This window comes from Tympanuchus pallidicinctus, unplaced genomic scaffold (genome assembly GCF_026119805.1).
Source record: "Tympanuchus pallidicinctus isolate F22 unplaced genomic scaffold, pur_lepc_1.0 scaffold15, whole genome shotgun sequence".
Classification (NCBI taxonomy): Eukaryota; Metazoa; Chordata; class Aves; order Galliformes; family Phasianidae; genus Tympanuchus; species Tympanuchus pallidicinctus.
Window position 1 is genome coordinate 25,994,127 of NW_026294669.1, and position 19,316 is coordinate 26,013,442.

At 37.8% G+C, this 19,316-nt stretch overlaps 2 protein-coding genes across 7 annotated transcripts in view; both read right to left on the minus strand.

Annotated features, from left to right (window-relative positions):
- The window catches only part of AOX1 (aldehyde oxidase 1), a 39,722-nt gene extending 36,587 nt beyond the window's left edge, over nucleotides 1-3,135 (minus strand). The window contains exons 1-3 of the mRNA XM_052676406.1: nucleotides 2,994-3,135; nucleotides 1,916-1,969; nucleotides 100-196 (exon numbers count right to left, since the gene is read on the minus strand). Of these exons, the coding sequence (XP_052532366.1) occupies nucleotides 100-196; nucleotides 1,916-1,969; nucleotides 2,994-3,057 (215 nt within the window). The 5' untranslated portion in view covers nucleotides 3,058-3,135. The remainder of the gene's footprint in view (nucleotides 1-99; nucleotides 197-1,915; nucleotides 1,970-2,993) is intronic.
- A 3,423-nt stretch (nucleotides 3,136-6,558) lies between these two features.
- Nucleotides 6,559-19,291, minus strand: SGO2 (shugoshin 2). 6 transcript variants are annotated; one of them, XM_052676389.1, is made up of 10 exons: nucleotides 19,179-19,291; nucleotides 18,295-18,428; nucleotides 16,590-16,775; nucleotides 14,752-14,927; nucleotides 14,297-14,374; nucleotides 13,923-14,005; nucleotides 13,482-13,540; nucleotides 10,798-12,777; nucleotides 8,639-8,786; nucleotides 6,559-7,147 (listed from the first exon to the last, which is right to left on the minus strand). In XM_052676389.1, exons 3-10 carry the CDS (start codon nucleotides 16,726-16,728, stop codon nucleotides 7,042-7,044), a joined length of 2,769 nt encoding a protein of 922 aa, XP_052532349.1. In that variant the 5' UTR covers nucleotides 16,729-16,775; nucleotides 18,295-18,428; nucleotides 19,179-19,291; the 3' UTR covers nucleotides 6,559-7,041. The 6 variants fall into 6 exon arrangements, with proteins under 6 accessions (XP_052532349.1, XP_052532348.1, XP_052532350.1 ...); XM_052676388.1 differs by having other exon boundaries at nucleotides 18,295-18,431; nucleotides 19,179-19,287; XM_052676390.1 differs by lacking the exon at nucleotides 19,179-19,291 and adding an exon at nucleotides 18,689-19,149.
- Between the last annotated feature and the right edge of the window lie 25 nt (nucleotides 19,292-19,316).

A 19,316-nucleotide genomic window follows, 5' to 3' on the forward strand; every position in this document is an offset into this window, starting at 1 on the left:
ACAACTGCATTTTTACAGTTCCATATGTTCATGCCTGGAAACTGTATCCACAGTCATAAACCACAGCATAGAGCTTTCCAGACTTTTTGTTAAGGATACCGTATCTTCTTAGCAGCTGGCTCGTAAGTTGATATCATCACTGTGCAGGCACCACAGCCACCTCCTCCACAGCCATACTTAGTTCCTGTAAGACGGACTGAAATTCCACTATTAGGGAAAAAAAGTTTTATTTCTGCTTTTATTCTGTTATAAAGACTGAGGACCATCTTTTTTCATAAATTTTGATGAAATACATAATTGGTTACGTTCAATAGCACAAATATTGTGTTGCTTTCTTTACTGGAATATAATTTTTAGCAAAAAAAAAAAAAAAAGACTGAAGCTAAGGAATGATGCAATCAAAATCCAGTTTTCAAGGAAGCAGGAAACTCAATTCTTTTTGGCAAAGAGTAAGCTGGGACAGAAACAAGAATTAAACAAGTTTCACAATAATTTTACCTCAGGAGACTGAAACTAATGCTTCAATTTTTCCCCAGAAGTGCCACTGGAAAAGGAAGGCCCATTTATAGTCAAAATTAGCTGTCCTCCTACCCATTTTATCTCATGCATGGAAATTTGTTGTGAAAAAAATCAGTACCTCAATCTGGCTGAGTGGTTTTAGACACAATTGTGCAGGCACATCTCAGGGAATGGCACACTATCGTACAGACATAAGCAACAAAATGCAGGAATACTCTAAGTTGATATCTGAACTGTAAAGTAAAACCATCAACTAGGTCCTGAAAACAAATTAATCTTACCCCCATTTTAAAGACAGACTACAAAGATATAACAAGGTCAGATGAGTCTTCGAAGAGCCAGATAAAGTCAGCGCAATATTGTATATGGGACACTCACCAATGTGCTTTAACCAATGAAGTACAACTCTTGTGGTAAAGTTGATATGGAGCTACGTTTTTTAGTTCAACAGAGTCTGAACTTGCTCAGATTACTGAAGAATAATTTCTTAAGTACCAGAACTACAGAAACTTACTCTTCTTCAGGCTCTCCCCACAACTGAGAAGTAATGAAATGTTCCAATTCAAGTTTTTCTTTTGAGACATTTATAAAAACTCTCTGTCGTGTGAATTCTCTAGTGTATGGTATCTATCATTTTGTTCTTCAGGGATGTGTTTGATGAGACAGCCTAGGAAGCTAACAGCTGAGAGCAGACACAGTCAAACCTCTGAAGAGGTGAACAGAAAGAGAGGGAAAGATCAGAGAAAGTACTTCAGAATTTGTAACACAGAAAGCCACTGAACTGTGGACTGAAACCAAGACAGAAGACAAAATTGTCTGCAAAAAGAAAACTGGCAAATGTGAGTTCTAGTTCTTTCAAATTCTGTTTTGTTAATTATTATATTGTTTTTTTTCTGTTTTAAAAACATACTCGTTCATATTTACTTGCTATTAAAACCTGTTTGTTTTTTTGTTTGTTTGTTTTGAGTTTAGAAATCTGTTTGGAACACTTAGAAGAAAATTTATTACAAAATTGGAACAGATTTAGGCCATCATCACAAGGTATTTCTTCTTTCTAGGGAGAGAGACTTTTTACAAAACTTGGAGACAAATATGTTGTTAAATTTTATTCATACTGGCCAAAAGTTTTTTAGGAACAGACAGATAGATAAACACATGTAACTTGTGCCTAATAGGATAGCTTGTTTGTTTAGGAAACTAGGCTGAAAACACAGCAGCTCATTGAAGAGCATTTGACTTAAGAACATCATACTGTTTAATACAGCTATTTTACCTTAAGGAAGTCACAGGTTCTTTAACCTGGAAAACAGCGCTTTAATTATCACTTACAAGAATTCTACTTGAAGAAGGCTTTCAACTAAGTGACTGGAAGGAAAAATGATCAAGAAAAGGATACGTCTCTTTCGCAGATAAAACAGCAGCATCTGTTCAGGATCGGCATTTTTCTCTACTATCTGCAGTAAAAAAAGACAAGCATACTTCAAGAAAGTAGAGCTTTTCAAAATTCAGGACATGAGTTACACTCCTACAAAACCAGAACAAAAACATTCTCTGGTTCACTCTCATAGGACTACTTGTATTGCCAAAGCCCACAGATTCCTTCATAGACAGATACGTATTCTGTCAGGTTGTACTAAAAATAAATGCTGCTCACTGAAAGGTCGTACTGAGGGAACTAAACTTCAATCACATTAGAAATAAAAATGCAACAGGATTTTGCCACAATAGAGATAGCACAGCATAACAAATTAATCATTTGCAGATTTTAGAGTCTCTCTGGCACTTTAACCCACTAGGATGAACACCAGAGGAAGCCTCTAAGGCTGCCAAGAGGAATTTTTCTCTAGTTTTGTTTATAGAAATTTTCACTTATCTTACTAGGCTAACAACTAGAGCAATAAAAATGCCCACATTTATGTCTCCGTTACAGAGAGTCTTATTCCTTAGGATTTCTTATTGCTTAGAATCAGCTAGTTCCTCGCAGTTGCGTTTAATCAGTAACAAGCTTTGGTTTGCTCTTGCAGTATTATCTTTAGAACAGCCCAGATTTTGGCACTTGAACCTTGCTAACAACTTTCGTTCCTACGTAATTTTCTTCTCCAATAACCACTGAAGATGAGAAGCCAGACACATACAAGCAAAAAAACTAGTTAATTCATCAGCCAACTGAAAGTTCACTTCATTTTGATACTCCCCCTCCCAAACTCAGCAGAACTAGCTAAAACAGGATGATTTAAGAAACAGTTGTCTTCCTCCGATGCTTCTCCCTTTCTTACAGTACTTGTAATGCAAGAGAACTAACTAACCGTAACAATACTAGCTGACTGATTCACATTCCAAAGACTTTCGAAGGATTCAATTACGGGTTCCCAAGGACGAAATCTAAGAAAACTAGATCCTATCTGTGCCCACGCCTTTCGGGGCTACTTGTGAAACAGCAGTTACCCTTCCTTCAAACTCCCTCCCAGCGACACTTACCTTTCTGCCATTGACATAGAAAACCAACTCCGCAGCCCCTACCGCCCCTTGCAGAGACATCGCGTCCCAACGCGGAACCCTCAGGGCAGCAAACCGCAGGCAGCGGCAGCAGCAGCCGGAAAGGCCCTGCGCGAGGAGGGCGGGGCCGGGCGGCAGCGGGCAGACACCGGGCAGCGTGAGAGGCGGCTTGCGGGGCTGTGCGCTGTCAAACTCGAACAGAACCGGGTGGGTGCCCGGTGGGTTAATACTACGTGTGATTTAAATTTCCTACAGCAATGCAATTCACACGCAAGCTCCGGAATACTTTATCCTGATTAATTTCAATGTTTTGCGTTGTTTATGTGTTAAAAAATACTCGTACGTGGAGGATGCAGAAGAGGTTCTAAGGCTGCAACTGCATCCGGATTGTTCTTCCCTGAACTGTTTGGGGTCCTTCTGAGTTGCAGCATACGTACCCACAGCAGTCTGGGTTCAGGACAGATGATTGTATATAATGGTCAGATAAGAGATGGCTGTTGCAGTTACTGAACCTGTTGTACCTTTTGTTGAAGTACAAAGCTTTGTTGTTTAACAAAACAGAGCAAAACCTCTCAGGAAAATCCAGCTATTTCAGACTAATGTGAGAAGTAGAACACATTTCAGGTGTTTTAAGGATGGAGAGCTTACTGATTCCTCGGAGTTGACATACTCATCTATGAATGGCAGAAGAGCTGAGTAGCTTTACTTAATTAACGTTGCTTATATGACCCTGAAAGTTACAAGACACTTTTTTTCTTAATATGTGAGCTGACCGTATAATTTTTTTTTACTTTGTTCTGTTAAGGTAGCTTAAAATATTAAGACAAACCTCCCACTTTCACAAAGAGCATGTGTTCCCATAGAGCAAAATGAACTGAGTGAACTGCTAGTACTTTCTATGAGGCCTGCTCTGAAAAATAATGCCTCCTATTTTCTCATGATGGCTCACAGTGTCAGAGGTGGATGTTAGCAGTATGGCAGTAGAGGTTGAACCTCCCCACCAGTATCCCATCTCACACTGTTGTGTGTGACAGAGGCAGCAGAGGGGCAGTCTGACAAAATGGTGTCTCATGTGGAAGTGTGGATGAAGCAAAGGTGTGTCACTGGATTCCTCTATGTGGAGAAAATGGCACCCACTGACATTCATCGATGCTTGCTGAAAGTTTAGAGAGACCAAGCAGAGGAACTGAGCACAGCAAGGCAAGGGTGACACATTCCAGTGGTGGCAACAGTGGGTCACCTCTGCTGTTGCAAGCTTTCATGAGCACAGCATGCAGCCTCTTGCTGGAAAATAATGTTTTGTAGCTGAGAATTTCCTCTATTAAATAGTATTGTTGTGCTTTTTGTTAGAGTTCTGAAAGAATTAAACTGGAAGCATTAATTTTGGAGCCACCTATGTAACAGTTTAGTCTCCAAAGTAATTCTGAATTGTGGTTAAACTCAGCAAATTAATGATCGTAGGCCCTGTGGAAATTTTGCATAAATTTCTGCTCACAAAATATTCTTCATTAGCTTCAAGACAAATTCTAAGCATTTATAAGGACTACTTAAACAGTGATTCTATAACCCATAGCTGTGCAAGCATATTGTGTTAAAGTTTTAAAGAAAATTACTTCAAACTAAATATTTCAGTGATAAATGAAAATATTAAATATATATTTAAAAGTAATTGCATAAATATGAGGAAAAAAAAAACCAACTTTGATGCCACAAAAAGAAGTCCAAAGTACCTTATCCTCAAAAAAAAAAAAAAAAAAAAAAAAAATCTTAATCCCTGTGACAGCCGTGCAATTTTATCTGGAATATTCTGAGCTGTTTTTACATCAGTTTTTCCTTGCAAGAGCTTCCAGTGTACTAGTAGATCTGGTGAACAAACCACACTTAGTGAAGATTCAGCACTAAGCAGGTGTTCCAGCTTTTCTTACGCAGTGCTTCAAGTGGCCATTTTATAGAATAAGCAAAATAAGTAGACCTTAGATATTAAGAGTAAATGTTATCTCTGTGTGTAGCATCATCTTGAGCATCTTGAGCAACAAAAGTAAGGATGGATAACAATGGAACATGTGCTGTAATAACAGTGATGTGATTTCAGAGGTACATAAATTAACTTCTCCCTTCTCTCAGGTCACATTCTTTATCCTTTCATACTCTGAAAGATATCTATACTTAATGCAAGTTGAAGAAGGTAAGGCATAAAGTCCAGGTTTTACAGCTTGATTTAAAACTGCCTGAAACACAACAGCAGCCTAACTGGTAGTAACAGAGGCAGTGTTGAACAGCAGGAACGTCACTGAAAAAATAACTAAGACTATCTCCAAAAAATCCTTTTTTTTCCCCCCAAGAAAAGAAACCTCGACTTCTGTTTTTAGTTTTCAAACCATAGGCAATAGAGAGAAATAGCCATTTAGGACAAGCAAATGAAATTACTGTGTTTCGCTGCTGCAGTGCCAGTATGGGGAATACAAGTTGTAACAGATGCTTCTTTTGGATTTCTAATGATGCAGCTAGCGATGTTGATACGTGAAGAAGTGTATAGCAGTGTATGTAGTTTTTTTTTTTAAATAGTATTGGATCAAGATAGAATCTATGTTTCCATCCATTACCTCACCTCTTCATAATGATTTTACCAGTGTAGCGACATGCAAAGTGCACTTCAGAAAGAAAAAGACTGCTGAGAATCCTGCCAAGAACCTTACTGAAGGAGAGGTAAAAAAACATTCACTGCTGTCCCCTCACTCACCACGCTAATGGTCACATTGTAGAAGGTTATCAGCTCAATCAGGTATGATCTTCCCTTTGTAAATCCATGCTGACTATTCTCAAACACTTTGTCTTTCAAATATACAGAAACCAGGATTTTCTCACTTACCCAGGTTACTGTGCTAGAAGAGCTACAATGAAGTACAAAGGGTACTGATTTTTGGGTTTTTTTCAACTTTATAAATACAAGAGTACCAATTACATATCAAAGGTTACCAGATCAAAGGTCTAGCTTACTGTAGAACTGCTCAGTCTGTGAAGGGTTTCAAGAGTGAATAACCTTAAAAACAGCATTTCCAGTAATTCCTCATGGATTTTTCTTCCATTAATTTGTCTGATTAATACTGTGTTAAGAATCACTTTATTTGTGTCTCATTAAAAATGAGATAAAATGATCTTGGTTCCAAAACGAATCTGAACCCTACCCAAAATAATCCATAGAGATTATGGGGGTTGTGAGCTACAGTTTGCAGCTGGCAGCATTTAGAACTTAGATATCACCGAAAAGTTGTTTGTCTCATGACAAGGCACAACAGAATGCAGAAGTGACTGATGAGGGTACAGAGGGGAAATGGTCTAAAAACTGATAGCTGAGTGCTATGGCATGGTTGTAGTATTTGTCACAGTAGCACAGTTTCAACTGGAAACTCAAAGCATTGCTACGAGCATTGCCTATGAGCCATATGTATGATACTGGGTTTCTTTCAACAATTCCTAAAAATGAGATCTCCTCATATATTGCTATAATATTGCTATAGCAACAATAGCAATATTTGCAATAAACAAAAAACCAACCAAAACAAACCAAAGAAAAATGAACCACACCCAAGGCTCTCTGCACCTATATTTAGGATGCTTATATCTGCTCCAGCTAGCACTGATAAATTACTCTGCTCATAGTATATACAAAGAAATCACAGTAATTCCCAAACGTGATTGTTTTTAATTCTCATTAAAACTTACACTTTTCTTACAAGTTAATAAGTGCTGCAAATACTTTGAAAAGATTATGAACTACTGAGCAAAAATTCAGAACACGAGACTGGATCCTAACCTGAATTTGCTTTCTCTAGTGAAGAGTTCTATGTCCTTTGTGTTGTGGGTCTTTTCTGAGAAATTCCATTTTGCAGTCTTTGTTTTCTGTTTATCTATTGAAGAACAATAAGCATCCTATACTACTAAACTATAGTTTTTTGGAAAAAAAAAAAAAAAAAAAAAAGTACCATTTCAGAAGCGCTGTTCATAAAGGCAATTCTCTTGTCTTCTTCAAATAAATTTTGATTTACTTTTAAAGCTTCTTTTCTTTTTTACTTTATAGACTGGGGAATGCAGGAACTGTGTATCTGTAAACTGATCCCCACGTCTTAATTTTCTGTGAATAAAAGAAATAGAAAATATCATGTGAATGCCACCATATGTCTATATAATTATAATAACAATTGCAAGTGCTAAATAATCCCGCTGAAAGTTAGATACATTAAAGAACTTAATTTTATGGAAAACAAATATGATTGAATTAGCAAAGCATAGATAACATTCTTTTTGAAAATAATGCTACAAATCATAGTCATGTAATTGAAATTCTCAAGTGAATTCCAATTTTTTTTTCCTATTTTTGCTTTATTGTCTCTCTCCAGAAATACAAAACGTAATCATCCAAAGGAGAATGTGTCAGTGGCCATATTATCACAGCATCAATTTAGCATCCAATTAAAATCAGTAAAGCAAAAATGCAACTATAGTCCCCCCCCTTTTTTCTTTCTTTTTTTTTTTTTTTTTGTAATTTTACAAACACAATTTCATAAATACTTCTGAAAAACAAACAAGCAAATGTTGATAAAATTATAGACAGTTCTTACTTTGCTTTTAGCTTCTATCTGTCTTCAACCTCAGTGCCTCAGTTAATTATTTGCTTGTTTACCAAGGGAAACAAAAATATTTTGAGGGTGTATGGAAATACTGTGTGAAATATTCAGTTTGTGGTTTTATTTTCTTCTCCCCTCATTTTCACCAACATATTCCCTTCTGCACCTGACTTGTAAAATAAGTACCTATAACCCTTTAATTCTCCAGACCATAATGGGAAAATCTCAATAGTCTTTAGCTCCTGAGTATGCAGTCTATCAATACACATATAATAGAAGATATTTTTTCCTTAGATTAGGATTGAAAAAAACAACAACAACCAAAAAGTGGTGGCTAAAGCTGTCTGAATATGTTCAGGAGTTATCTTCAACTTAACGGTCCATTGAGATTTAGGTCTACAGGTACACCATTTGTACAAATATGCTGATTTTATTAATGGATGTTTGAAATCCTCTTTTAATTTTTAATAGCTATGGCAATCTCTGCCATATCTTTAAAAAATCTTGGAAATCTTGTGCTAGTGAATTGAGCAAGAACACTGAGCTAGATAACTAATTATTAAATTAAAACATCTTAAACTCAAATGATTTATTATGTTAGATATATCTAGCTAAAGGAAGATTACAGAATTCTGTAATATCATTACAGAAATTATCTTGTCATTTGGCAATATTACAAGGGCATTTTTATGGCAAAAGTATAACATTTAAATATAATGTTTACAATTATACACCTCCAAAGGGGTTTATGTCATGACAAATATTAAGAACTCATCATTATTATACTGGCATAAAAAGTTTAACTGTAGGCTACATATGTCTGACTCTGGCACCTGGAAATCCTGCCACACTAACAGGAAACATGAACACTGAGGTATCATTCCACTCCAGTTTGCAAAATAAATAGTTAATTTCTTAGGAATTTGGGGGTTTTAATAGCAAATCTTTATTAAATTGTGTACTATAAACAAAACCAGCCCTCTCCATCTGATACCTACCGGTTTAGAGGGGGTTCTTTGTAGCAAATAGCAGCTCTTCCTCGTCTCACCGGTTCTGCTGAGTCTTCTTCTAAAATCTGGGAGGATTTGGGTAAGGAAGTGTGAGAAAACTCACTAGTATTTGTCACATCTTGCAAAGCTGTTTTCCCTGTGAAAAAAATATTTTATGATTCATTTTAAATATTTTCTGAACTGTTAAGTAAAATTTCAATTCATAATTATCTGTCATTAGTATATATGTCACTCCAAAAGTAATGCTTCCTATTTATTTCCATGGAAACTGCAACAGATACAAAGAGCACGATAACAGTATTTGATAGAGCAAATTCTCAGTGACAAAACCGTATTTTTCATCATAGTCATCACTATCAGATGATTTGCACAGATGAGTTGATTGAGACAGCCTTCATTTTGTGGTGTGACCGCTGTGCATGGCCATTTGGAATGTGGCTTGTCTTTCACGTTCACTGTCACCACTTCTGAAACGCACCACCTATCACCTCACTGTGCTCACGTCCACTGTTTGGTCTCTATAAGCATTCAGCAAGTGTCAATGAACATCAGTGGGTGCCATTTTTTCCCATGGAGGAATTCAGTGACGCACCTTCACTTTATATGCATGGCTATGGCAGATGGCATTCTGTCAGAACATACAGCCAGCATCGCCTCTGATGTCGTGTGCTGAAATAATAAAATGCTACTTTCAGAGCAGCCCTTGTATTTCTTATAATTCAGGCACTTTGGATGCTATTCCTGTGCTTAAGGTGCTCTACAAATAATGGAATGTGATCAAAGGGAAGGATATTACAACAGCTTTCAACCTAACCTAGTTTGGAGCTGTTTGAGGTCTATCATGCTCTTGAGACACAATCAAATCCCAGAGGTACCCTAACCTGCAGCTAACAGGTATAATGTTACAGTAAAAAAAACCCAAAACTGCGGGCAGATCATGGCCTAAGATGCAGGAGGGAGGGCACACGTGCCTAATGTGGAGGGATCAAACTGTACAAGAGTTGTCTACAACTGATAACATCTTTCAACTTTGCACCTGCTCTATGAGCATGCACACACAAAACACAGCAAGGTGATTAAGTGAACCTCCTTATCTTCAAAACTTATACTACAGGGCTATTTGAGATGTCTTGTATTTTCAGTCACTGCAAATGTGAAAGTTCAATACCCTACTAAGATGCAACCAGCCTCAGAAGTAGCACTATCAATATTGCAAGATTTTTTAAGATCAAATGCAGAATGCCAGACTAAACCTCAATACTTAGTTTGGAGAGAAAGATTTTGCTAAGTTGGGAGAAATAGTGAAATTATTAAGTTACCCCAAATTTCAAAAAAAAAAATCTAAGGTGGATCACAGGCTCTCCGGAAAGCACAGAGATTTAATAGAGGTACCAATCCAAGATAAAATAAACACAGCCTTAGTCTGTATTCTTGTCAGTGTCTTCCAGGAGCATACATTCCCTGCTGATATAGGTCAAGTCTTGGATTTACTGCATCCAGATGAGAACATATGGGAAGCAGTTTTTCAACAAAACAGAAACCCTCATATTTTCACATTTGGAGAACGAAGTCTTTACCCACCTTAAATTGCCTGAGGCAGAAAATACTTTCTTTTGATCACACAGAGGAAACTCATATTTGCCAGATGAATGATGGCTTGCCTTTGCACCTATTTTGATAATACTACATTGTGACACTGAATATGGAATTTGTAAGCCTACTGTATGAGAACTACTCTTGTTTCTGTTTCCCGTCTATAGAGGGAACAGTGTACACCGACATTTCTCTTGTATAAAACTTAAAGTTACTTTATCTTTTTAACCCCACTTTTCTGAATTGTACAACATTCTTGTGCAAAATGAACACAGGTTCCAATTATAACTGCTCCTCAAGAACAGGGACTGCTTAACCTGTGTGACAAAATGTCTTTTTGGAACACTTTACACAGTAGCAGGTGTATTAGTTATCACAATTGCGAGACTGATACATGAATCATTTTAGTGATTTTGAGCCTTACCTTTCCACTTCTATTTCATTCACTGTAAGCAAGGAACCAGTGGAATACTTTTGAGAGAACATATTTTTATCATTACTCCATACAAAAATTAATTAAAAATGCTTTTTCCCCCCCATTCTCATACACTTACCATGACCATGTGTCAAAGTTTTTTCAGAAATCTCTTTAGAAATACGATCTGATTTTTGCTTTGCGTTTCCAGAAACCAGTGCTTTATCTTGACCGGTTTTTCCTGAAATTTCTGAATTTTCCAGTATAGAGTTCGTGGAAGCATTAAGATTATCAAGAGCTGTGGGCTTCATTTCAGAAAAATCTTTATGGAAAAAGCTACCTGTACTGACTGTTATATTCTTAGAACAATCAACAGGTAAGGATTCTAAAATTTCTAATTTTTGCACTGTGGGTTTTAACTTGTTCATAAAGGAATCCATCTCCTGAGAGACTTCCTGGTCATCCAAAAAAGTCAGCTGTCCCTGATCAATATGCCTGAAATAATTCTTTTTTTGTCTGCTCTCCATGATACCAGAACTAAGGCTCCCTTTTTCTTTCACTTGATTGTCACAAGAATTACTAATGTTAGATTCTTCACATGCTGCTGATGAGGAATCTGCTCTCTTTAACTTATCAGCATTGCTGTCAACATTTCCTGTGGAGGCTTTAGCTTGTGGTATATTCATTGCCATGCCATTCTGAGCAACTAAAGCTCCTTGAGATTGCTGGGTTTCAGTTATTTTATTTCCATGAACAGCCTGTGTGCACAATGCATTCTTATTTTCTAATTCTTTCCTTCTGCAAAGCGAGAACGTAGTAAGATCTTTAGTTGGTACTACATATGCTTTACGTGCAGCCTTTGCCAACGTGTGTTTTAATCTGCCTGGTGAAAAATTACCACTCTTTTGATCTACTTTTTGAATAATATTATTAACACTGTCACTTTCAGTTTCTCTTTGTCTGTAACCACCCTCTTTGTTGCATTTGCTTTTTATAATATTCTTCTGGTATTGTTTTCTCTTGCTGTCACATTTGCACCTGTCTGTTTGAGACTTTTTTGAACCATATTCTTCATACTTCCCATTATCAACTTTACAGTGTTCAGCTGTATTCATTTTTGAAGGGTTTTGAAAGGTCTTCCCATTTCTTAGCAGTCTGACACTGTTCTTGTTTTCATGCGGAAAGTCCTGCTGTAAAGGTGGTACAGTAGAGCTGTTATCCTGGAACGCCAAGCTTTCAGCACAGCAAACTTGAGGTGGAATCTCACTACTAGATAAGCTTGATGATGCTTTTATTATTTTGTTTTCCACATCTTCCAGTGTTTCTGAGGAATTTTCTTTATTTGATTCTTGTTCTTGATGCACTAAGCTAACTAGGTATGTTCTTCTAGTATCTTTATCCTTACTTAGACAATTTTGGTTTTGATTACAGTTACTGGTATTCAGTAAATTCTGTTTCACTGTAGAATTCTGTGTAGATAGCTGTTCTGTCTGACTTTGGAATAGCTGAGTTTGTGGGTCAGTCATATTTGAAATGTTACTGTCAGCCCTAACACGGTTTTCTTCTGCATAAAAATTTGAATTGACTTCAGTCTTGTTTTTAATTTTCTCTTTCTCACTTTTAGAATATTTTACTTTTCTGAAATTTGCCAGTACTTTACCAGAATTGGCATTATTATTTTTATGTAATTTGTCTTTTGATGCAACTGTGAGCAGTTCACCTTCATCGCTGGCCGTCAACTCCATATCAGCATCATAAATAGTTTCTTCAGATTTTATCCCATCAAAAGGAAGCATCTCCTTACATTCACTGCTAAAATCAAGTTGTGAAGGAATAACGTGAAGCAAATCACTTGGACTTTCCTTCACATTCACCTCATTGCTGCTGCTACCATGAGGAGGAAGATTTGAGCTACATTTTCTACCAGAATCCTTTACAGTAAGTTGTATTTTTGACCCATAATGTGTTGCACATTTCTTTCTTTCAGTCACATTTCCACAGAATGGCAATGAACTATCATCTTGTCTTGAGAACTCCTCAGACTGTCTTACAGGTTGTACATTATTGACGTGAGCTAGGAACGTGCTATTACTGCTTAGTTCTGTGCAAGACTGATTTTCTGGAAGGAAAAAAAAAAAAAAAAAACTTTTAGCAGCTTGTCAGAATAAGATGCCTTACTGAAAGTTGGATGGGAAGCTTGGAAAACAACATTCTTGTACTGTGAGGGTGGTGAGACACTGGAACAGGTTGCCTAGTGATGTGGTTCATGCTTCATCTCTGGAGACTTTCAAGGTGAGTCTGGATCAGGCCCTGGGCACGTCCCTGTTCACTGCAGAGGAATTGGACTAGATGGCCTTCCGTGCCTCCCAACTCTAAGAATTCTATGATTCTGTGAAATAAAAATCTATTTGTTTTGACCTCTGCAGCTATTTAACTACCACAATGCCATTCTGTTCACATTAATTTTCTTACACTTTTAGGTGTTATTTGAATGAACAACAGTCTACATGTTATCGTTGAGACACGTGTGCTTATGGGTGGTCGCCGCTTCTGAGAAGCGTATTACAATTTAGCAATCTCACCATATCTTCTGTATTACACATCAAATAATGAACTATTTCATACCAACCCTCTAGCTCTGAAAAACAGGTATTTTCTGTACAGAAAAAATACATCTTGCATCCTAAAAAATAAAATTTAACTTTTGATTACTTTTACCAGAAAGCAACGATGATGCAAACTGGACTTGATCTGAACATGTTTCCTTTGACAAAATAGTAGTACTTCTAAAATAACTTGCTATGGCACACACAGAAGGGCTACCTTGCTGTTTTCCAGCAGATGTTGCAAGTAAAGGAAGCTTCACCGGCAATTCTACAGATCTGAAAAGAGAAAAGTATACTGTGAAGATTTTATGTTTTATACCATAATATTCAACTGTTTAAAACATTTCTTTAGTAGTATATAAGAAGAGAAAATTTCTGGTATGAAATGCACTTTACTTCGGATTCTGTCTTAGGGGCAGTGGTATTTATGACACTACATCTGCTTTGTGCTGGTGAGATCTCATGTAGAAAGAAGCAAGTTACTCAAACACGTTTACTCTCACTATCATCCTGATCATTAAAAGTTGCAGATAGTTTCTGAATTAGGTAGGAAATTGTTTCTAGTTACTTCAAAAATATCTAGATCATAAAAAGATTAATTGTAAGAAAAAAAAAAATCTACACATACTTAGCAGCTTCCAGATTTAATACAACTTACCTTGCTGACTGACACATACTCTTCACCCGGTCATCAATACAGCTACGTGGACTGTCTGACAGAGGAAAAGAACTCTGAAGATTCTTTCAAAAGAAGAACAGTGGGGAAGAAGTATTTTGTTAAAGTCATGTAACTGCATTTCATCTGATACAAAACTTTCAGACTTTTTGTAAACAAGATTAAATCCTCTATTTTTACTGCCTGTAGCAGTGAAATGCCACTGACTTCACTGGACTAGGGATTCACCTCTACATTAAACAATAGGGGTAGATGTTTTTAAATGCACATATGATTTCAACATTTTACATTTTGAAAATATTATCCTGGAGCTATTACATAGATTTTGATACAGCAATAGTTAGAAAAAGTCTTACCTCAGAAAGACTGCTTATTTCTATTGCATTTAACAGGTTATCACTCAAAAATGCTCCTATTTCTCTAAGAGTTTTATTCTGCATACAAAGGAAGAAAAAATATAAAAGTATCTTTTAAATTTATTTTTTTTCTAAGGAAGACAAGATATAAAGGTATTTGTTGTAATTTTTCACCCAGCTGAGGACGAACTAAATTTTCAATACCTTTTAACACAGAAATGAAGCTGACACTGAAATAACCATGGTTATACAGATACAGTCTTGAATAAACTGGTTAGTGTAAAAATTCCTAAGAAAGGAAAATTAAAAAACCAATGATTTGCTATGAGATGACAGCTCCAAAAATCTGAGATGCGAGTGTTTGAAATCACCGTTTTGAAAGGCAATATTATGTTTCAATTAAAGACAAAAGCTTGGTTTAGCTGATCTAGGCTTAAACATTATTGGCAATATACCAAACAGCTTAGTTTTCGACGAAGCAGGATATTATGAAGCTGCAGCTTTTCGACTTCTTTCTGAAGAAAAATCCTCTCATTCTTCAGCTTCCGAGAACTTTCTTTCTCCACGCTCAAAGCCAGAGCTAATGCTTTATTATTTTGTTTTAAAGATACTTTCAACACTGATGAATTATCTATAGGAGACAAAATCATACCGTTTTATTTTCAATAGCTCCAATTCCAGGCCCTCTCTATATGCAGTCTCACTACATAATAATACTTTTTATCTATATTTTTTTGGCAGAACAGTAGCCTGACATAAAACTGTTCCTTGTTGGCTGCCGTTCTGAAGTCTTCTATTAGCTTTGAGTCTCATGCAAGGATTCTGCTCGTCTGGATTTTATTATTTTTTTTAAACAAAGGTATTTCAAGAATTTTAAATATATCATTTTAAAGTGTATGGTTTTGTAGGCATAACAATGGTTCCTGCCTTTTAACAAAGAAAAAATAAAATACGTTTCACAAATAGAAAGTTTAAACATTTTGTGCAAGAATGTACATTTCAGCAAATGAAAGAAGTTTAGAAATATATCGTCAACTGTTGTAATGAAAACTTGCCTACTCACATCTGCTACCAAACCTTTTAACTACTATTCCCCTTTTTCCTCAGTGATGGAGTATTACGGAGATAAACATTTTGCCTCATATTCATAGTGCACACAGAGCTAGCTTTAACTCAGATGAGCCTGGCCATGCTCTTCTGCAAAACCAGAAGGAGCAAGATCAGCATGAAGTGCTATTGCTGTATTTATTCATTGTCCTAAGCTATTACTTCTGTGACCTGTCATCCAGAAATCAGGAGGGCTTCTTTTCTTTGCTTAGGGAAACATGCAACAACAGCGGCACCTTATGAATCCAAACATTATGCTTTTAAATTACTATTTGGCTTTGTGAATTATTTGCATTATTTTGGAACATGGGGATCCCTAAGGGACATGGATATTACTCATCAACATTACTGACTTACTTTTCACTGAAATTAATATTCTTGGCATAAATCACATTAAAAGCCTTGCTGCATCATTCACAGAAAGAGAAGTAGAAATCAAGATTTAGTTAGCTGGGCTGCTTGAATCAGAGATCTCTGAAATAGTGTTTTGCTATATTTGCACTTTCCCTATCTTCTGCAGAAGATTTGAAATTGCTGTGGACTTAAATATCTAGCATTAATAATAATAATAATAATAAGTGTTTTAACATAACCGTGGCTGACTGGGAAAGCAAAGTATGTTCTGACAAATGCTTAAATCAGCCTGTTAACATCTGCAGGATTCTTTGATTCTCTACGTGTCTCAATGAAGAATTTGTTATGAATGCCACTTTGCAACTGGGAATTGAACATGTAATGCTATAACAACTGTATCATAAACTGCTACTGATTTAACTCATTTTGGTACCTCAGGTTTTAGATGCTCAAGATAAAGCATGGATGTTAGAGATGTATTTGAGCATGTTTTTCAAAAACACTAGCACACCAAAGAGAAAGCACTGGAACTATGTAGACAATTAGATTAATAATCAAATTAGAACCACGTGTTTTAACTTTCAGTCTCTCCGAATGTACTGAATACACCACATTTTTTAACAGCAACCATTCAGCAAATCACATTAGATACAACTGTTCTTCACTTTGAAGTCATACATTCTAAGCAGCATTCTAAGTTCTAAAGCAGCATTCTAAGTTCTAAAGCAGCATTCTAAGTTCTAAAGCAGCATTCTAAGTTCTAAAGCAGCATTCTAAGTTCTAAAGCAGCATTCTAAGCTCTAAGCACAGTAAAAGGCTTCATGGGACTTACTTATTAATTTAGATTTGATTTTAGATGCCAAAGAAGCGTTCAGTTTTGCAGTTTGTAACGCTCTGTCCCTCTTCCTGTGTCCTCTGACAGCACCCGAAGAAAAAGCAGTGGATAATTTAGCAGTTGCTTGTTTATCCATCACCAAAAAGAACCTTGTCAGGTGGAATGCACACTGGCAAGAGGAATCTGCAAATGACACATGATTTCGCTCACAAATTTTGAGCTTAGGCCGCATTATCTCTTCATGAGGAGATTATCTAAGATTTAGGTCACATTATCATATTTTACTAACAAATATGAAGACTACATGGATGAGAGATTTTACCTTCATACATTCCATCAAGTTACCTCTTCAGATTTACCCTTAAAAGTGAAGGGGGCAGGGGAGAGATGAAAAAAGCAAAAGTTTACATCACTTGACAGTGCAACCGAATCAGCTTCGTCAGGCCAAATTTTAAAAGTAAGTTTTTAAAATAAAGCTCGTTACGGGTGTTAAGTACCGAAGCACACAGCAAGAAAGACCAGGCTGCAAAGTCCGTCGGAGCAGTGAACGATGCTCCGCAAGCGGCTCCGAGGAGGCGCGTCCCGCCGCGCCGCCCTGCCCTCAGCCGCTCTCGTCCTCGCCGCCGGGGGGCAGCGCTCCCGCCTCGCGTCAGGGGCGGCCAACGGCTGCGCGAGCCCAACGGCCGCCGGCGGGTAACCCTCGCGCCCGCCCTCGAGCCCGCGGGCTGAGGCAGTCAGTTCAGGAAAGCAGACTGCCTCCGCGATCTGACTGTGCGCGAATGGAGCACATTTGCAGCACAAACGGCCCTGCCGGGGTGGTTCCCGCCCATCACAGCTTTTTGTTTTGAAGCAAAGAATTACATTAGATCTTGAAATGCCAGCCTTTACATTACAGAGTAGCGTTTCATACAAGAGAGGCCTTTATGTATAGGTTTTTGTTTTTTTTTTTTGGTGAAATAGTCCCTTTAAAAGGAGTTGCAATAGAAGAAGCAACAACCCAAGTATCAAGGCAGTTATCAAAGTGACATCAACAAATTTGCAAACGAAAGATGACACTGAGTGTGCACACTCCTTGCACGTATAGGAGGCTCCTGTGTTACAACTGGAGCAAGGCTCATCTCATTCATTTCAGGCAGTTAGGTTTGGCAGATGGAAGGAAGTACTTGAGCCCAACAAGATGTTTTCCTCCAAAGTCTGCTCTGATCCCAAAGGCACAGCCCACACGCTTTAATATTCCCTCACATGCATTCTCTTCCCCCACGTGAGCCTAGTTCAGCCCTCAGTTCAGGCAGACACACTGATTGCTGCAGTTGGCCTAAGCATTAATACACACATAGTAAACAGTTTTGGGGGAAAAGGAGAAAAGGGGGGAAAAAATTACTGTTTTCATTTACTTGAAAGTTTACAGAGACATGGAAAGGTGAAACTGTAATAACAATAATAAACCATGCATTTTTTTCCCCTCATTTCCAAATGAGATTTGGCACAGTTTCTCAGCGTGGTCCTGAAGCTGCATAACTTCATGCTTCTATACAATCCTTTTAAAACACAGACTTGACCCAGCGCACCTTACATACCTGTGGTATGTTTCCCCTCACAAAGCAGCTTCGAGTAACTGCAGCCACTGTAAATTCTGAGAAAATAACAGAATAACATCATGCAACTGTAACAACAGAAAGTCAGGCAAGTTGCTGTGACTCACCTCCCTCTGCTCTCAAGCAGGCAGCATTTTCACCCAGCTCCAGTCATGAGATTTCATTTCCTTCGCTTTTACAGCAGTCCCATCTCCTGAGGGAGCAATCCCCAATCTGCCTCCAGCTAACGTTTATGTCACAACTGCTGATAATAAGCAAAATAAGTGTTGTGTTAGCACCTGGGTGCTACTTTCCTTTGCATTCAGCTGAGGAACTTTTCACACGTGAACAATCCTCAGTTAGCTACCAGCTGCTTAAAGGGGGGAAGAGCCTTAAAGGCTGGGAGGCTTTACACTTTGCATGCACTAAATAGAGAAGGAGTCTGGTTTGCAATCACTTGAGATCCCATTATCAGCCTTTAAACTGAGTAGAGATGAGAGGGAAAGAGAGGGAAAGACGGACCTGTTATAACAGCTCTCAAAGCTTAAAAATGATATGGGTGTGTTCCTGCATGTGCAGTGGGAAGCTAACTGCATTCTTAATGGGCTTCGGGTCCCAATTAGAAGAATCGTTAATGTTCTAGGTTTTATCTCTTTTCTACACATACAGGCAGCTCGAGTACTTTCCAGAAAGTTTGTGGAAACCAGCAGTTTGGCACTACAACATTTTGTACAATTATTAATTTGGCATTTACAAATATCAGGCTCTTATCATGAGAACCTGACGCTGTTTGTCTGTTCATGCAGAATTTCGGTCAGCAAGCAACTGCACCGCAGCCATGAACCACTTTGAGCAGGGCACTCTCTGTAAGCTGTTGTGCATGAGAGTGCACGGGAAGCACCTAGCAGTCTGCACTTGTCCAGGATGTTTGAAATATATTAAAGCGTTAACAACGTGCTCTAAGATTAAAAAAGAAAAAGAAAAAGAAAAAGAAAAAATGTTTCTGCCTTACAGAGCAGCCGAGTTTACGCATGCACGCCTCCCTTCGGAGGCCGAAGGCACCGAAGCCGCGCCCGGCGGGCCGCCTGCTGCCCGCAGGCTCGGGTCGGGGCTGCCGGCGGTGCCCCCGGTCGGGAGATGCCGCGGTGGC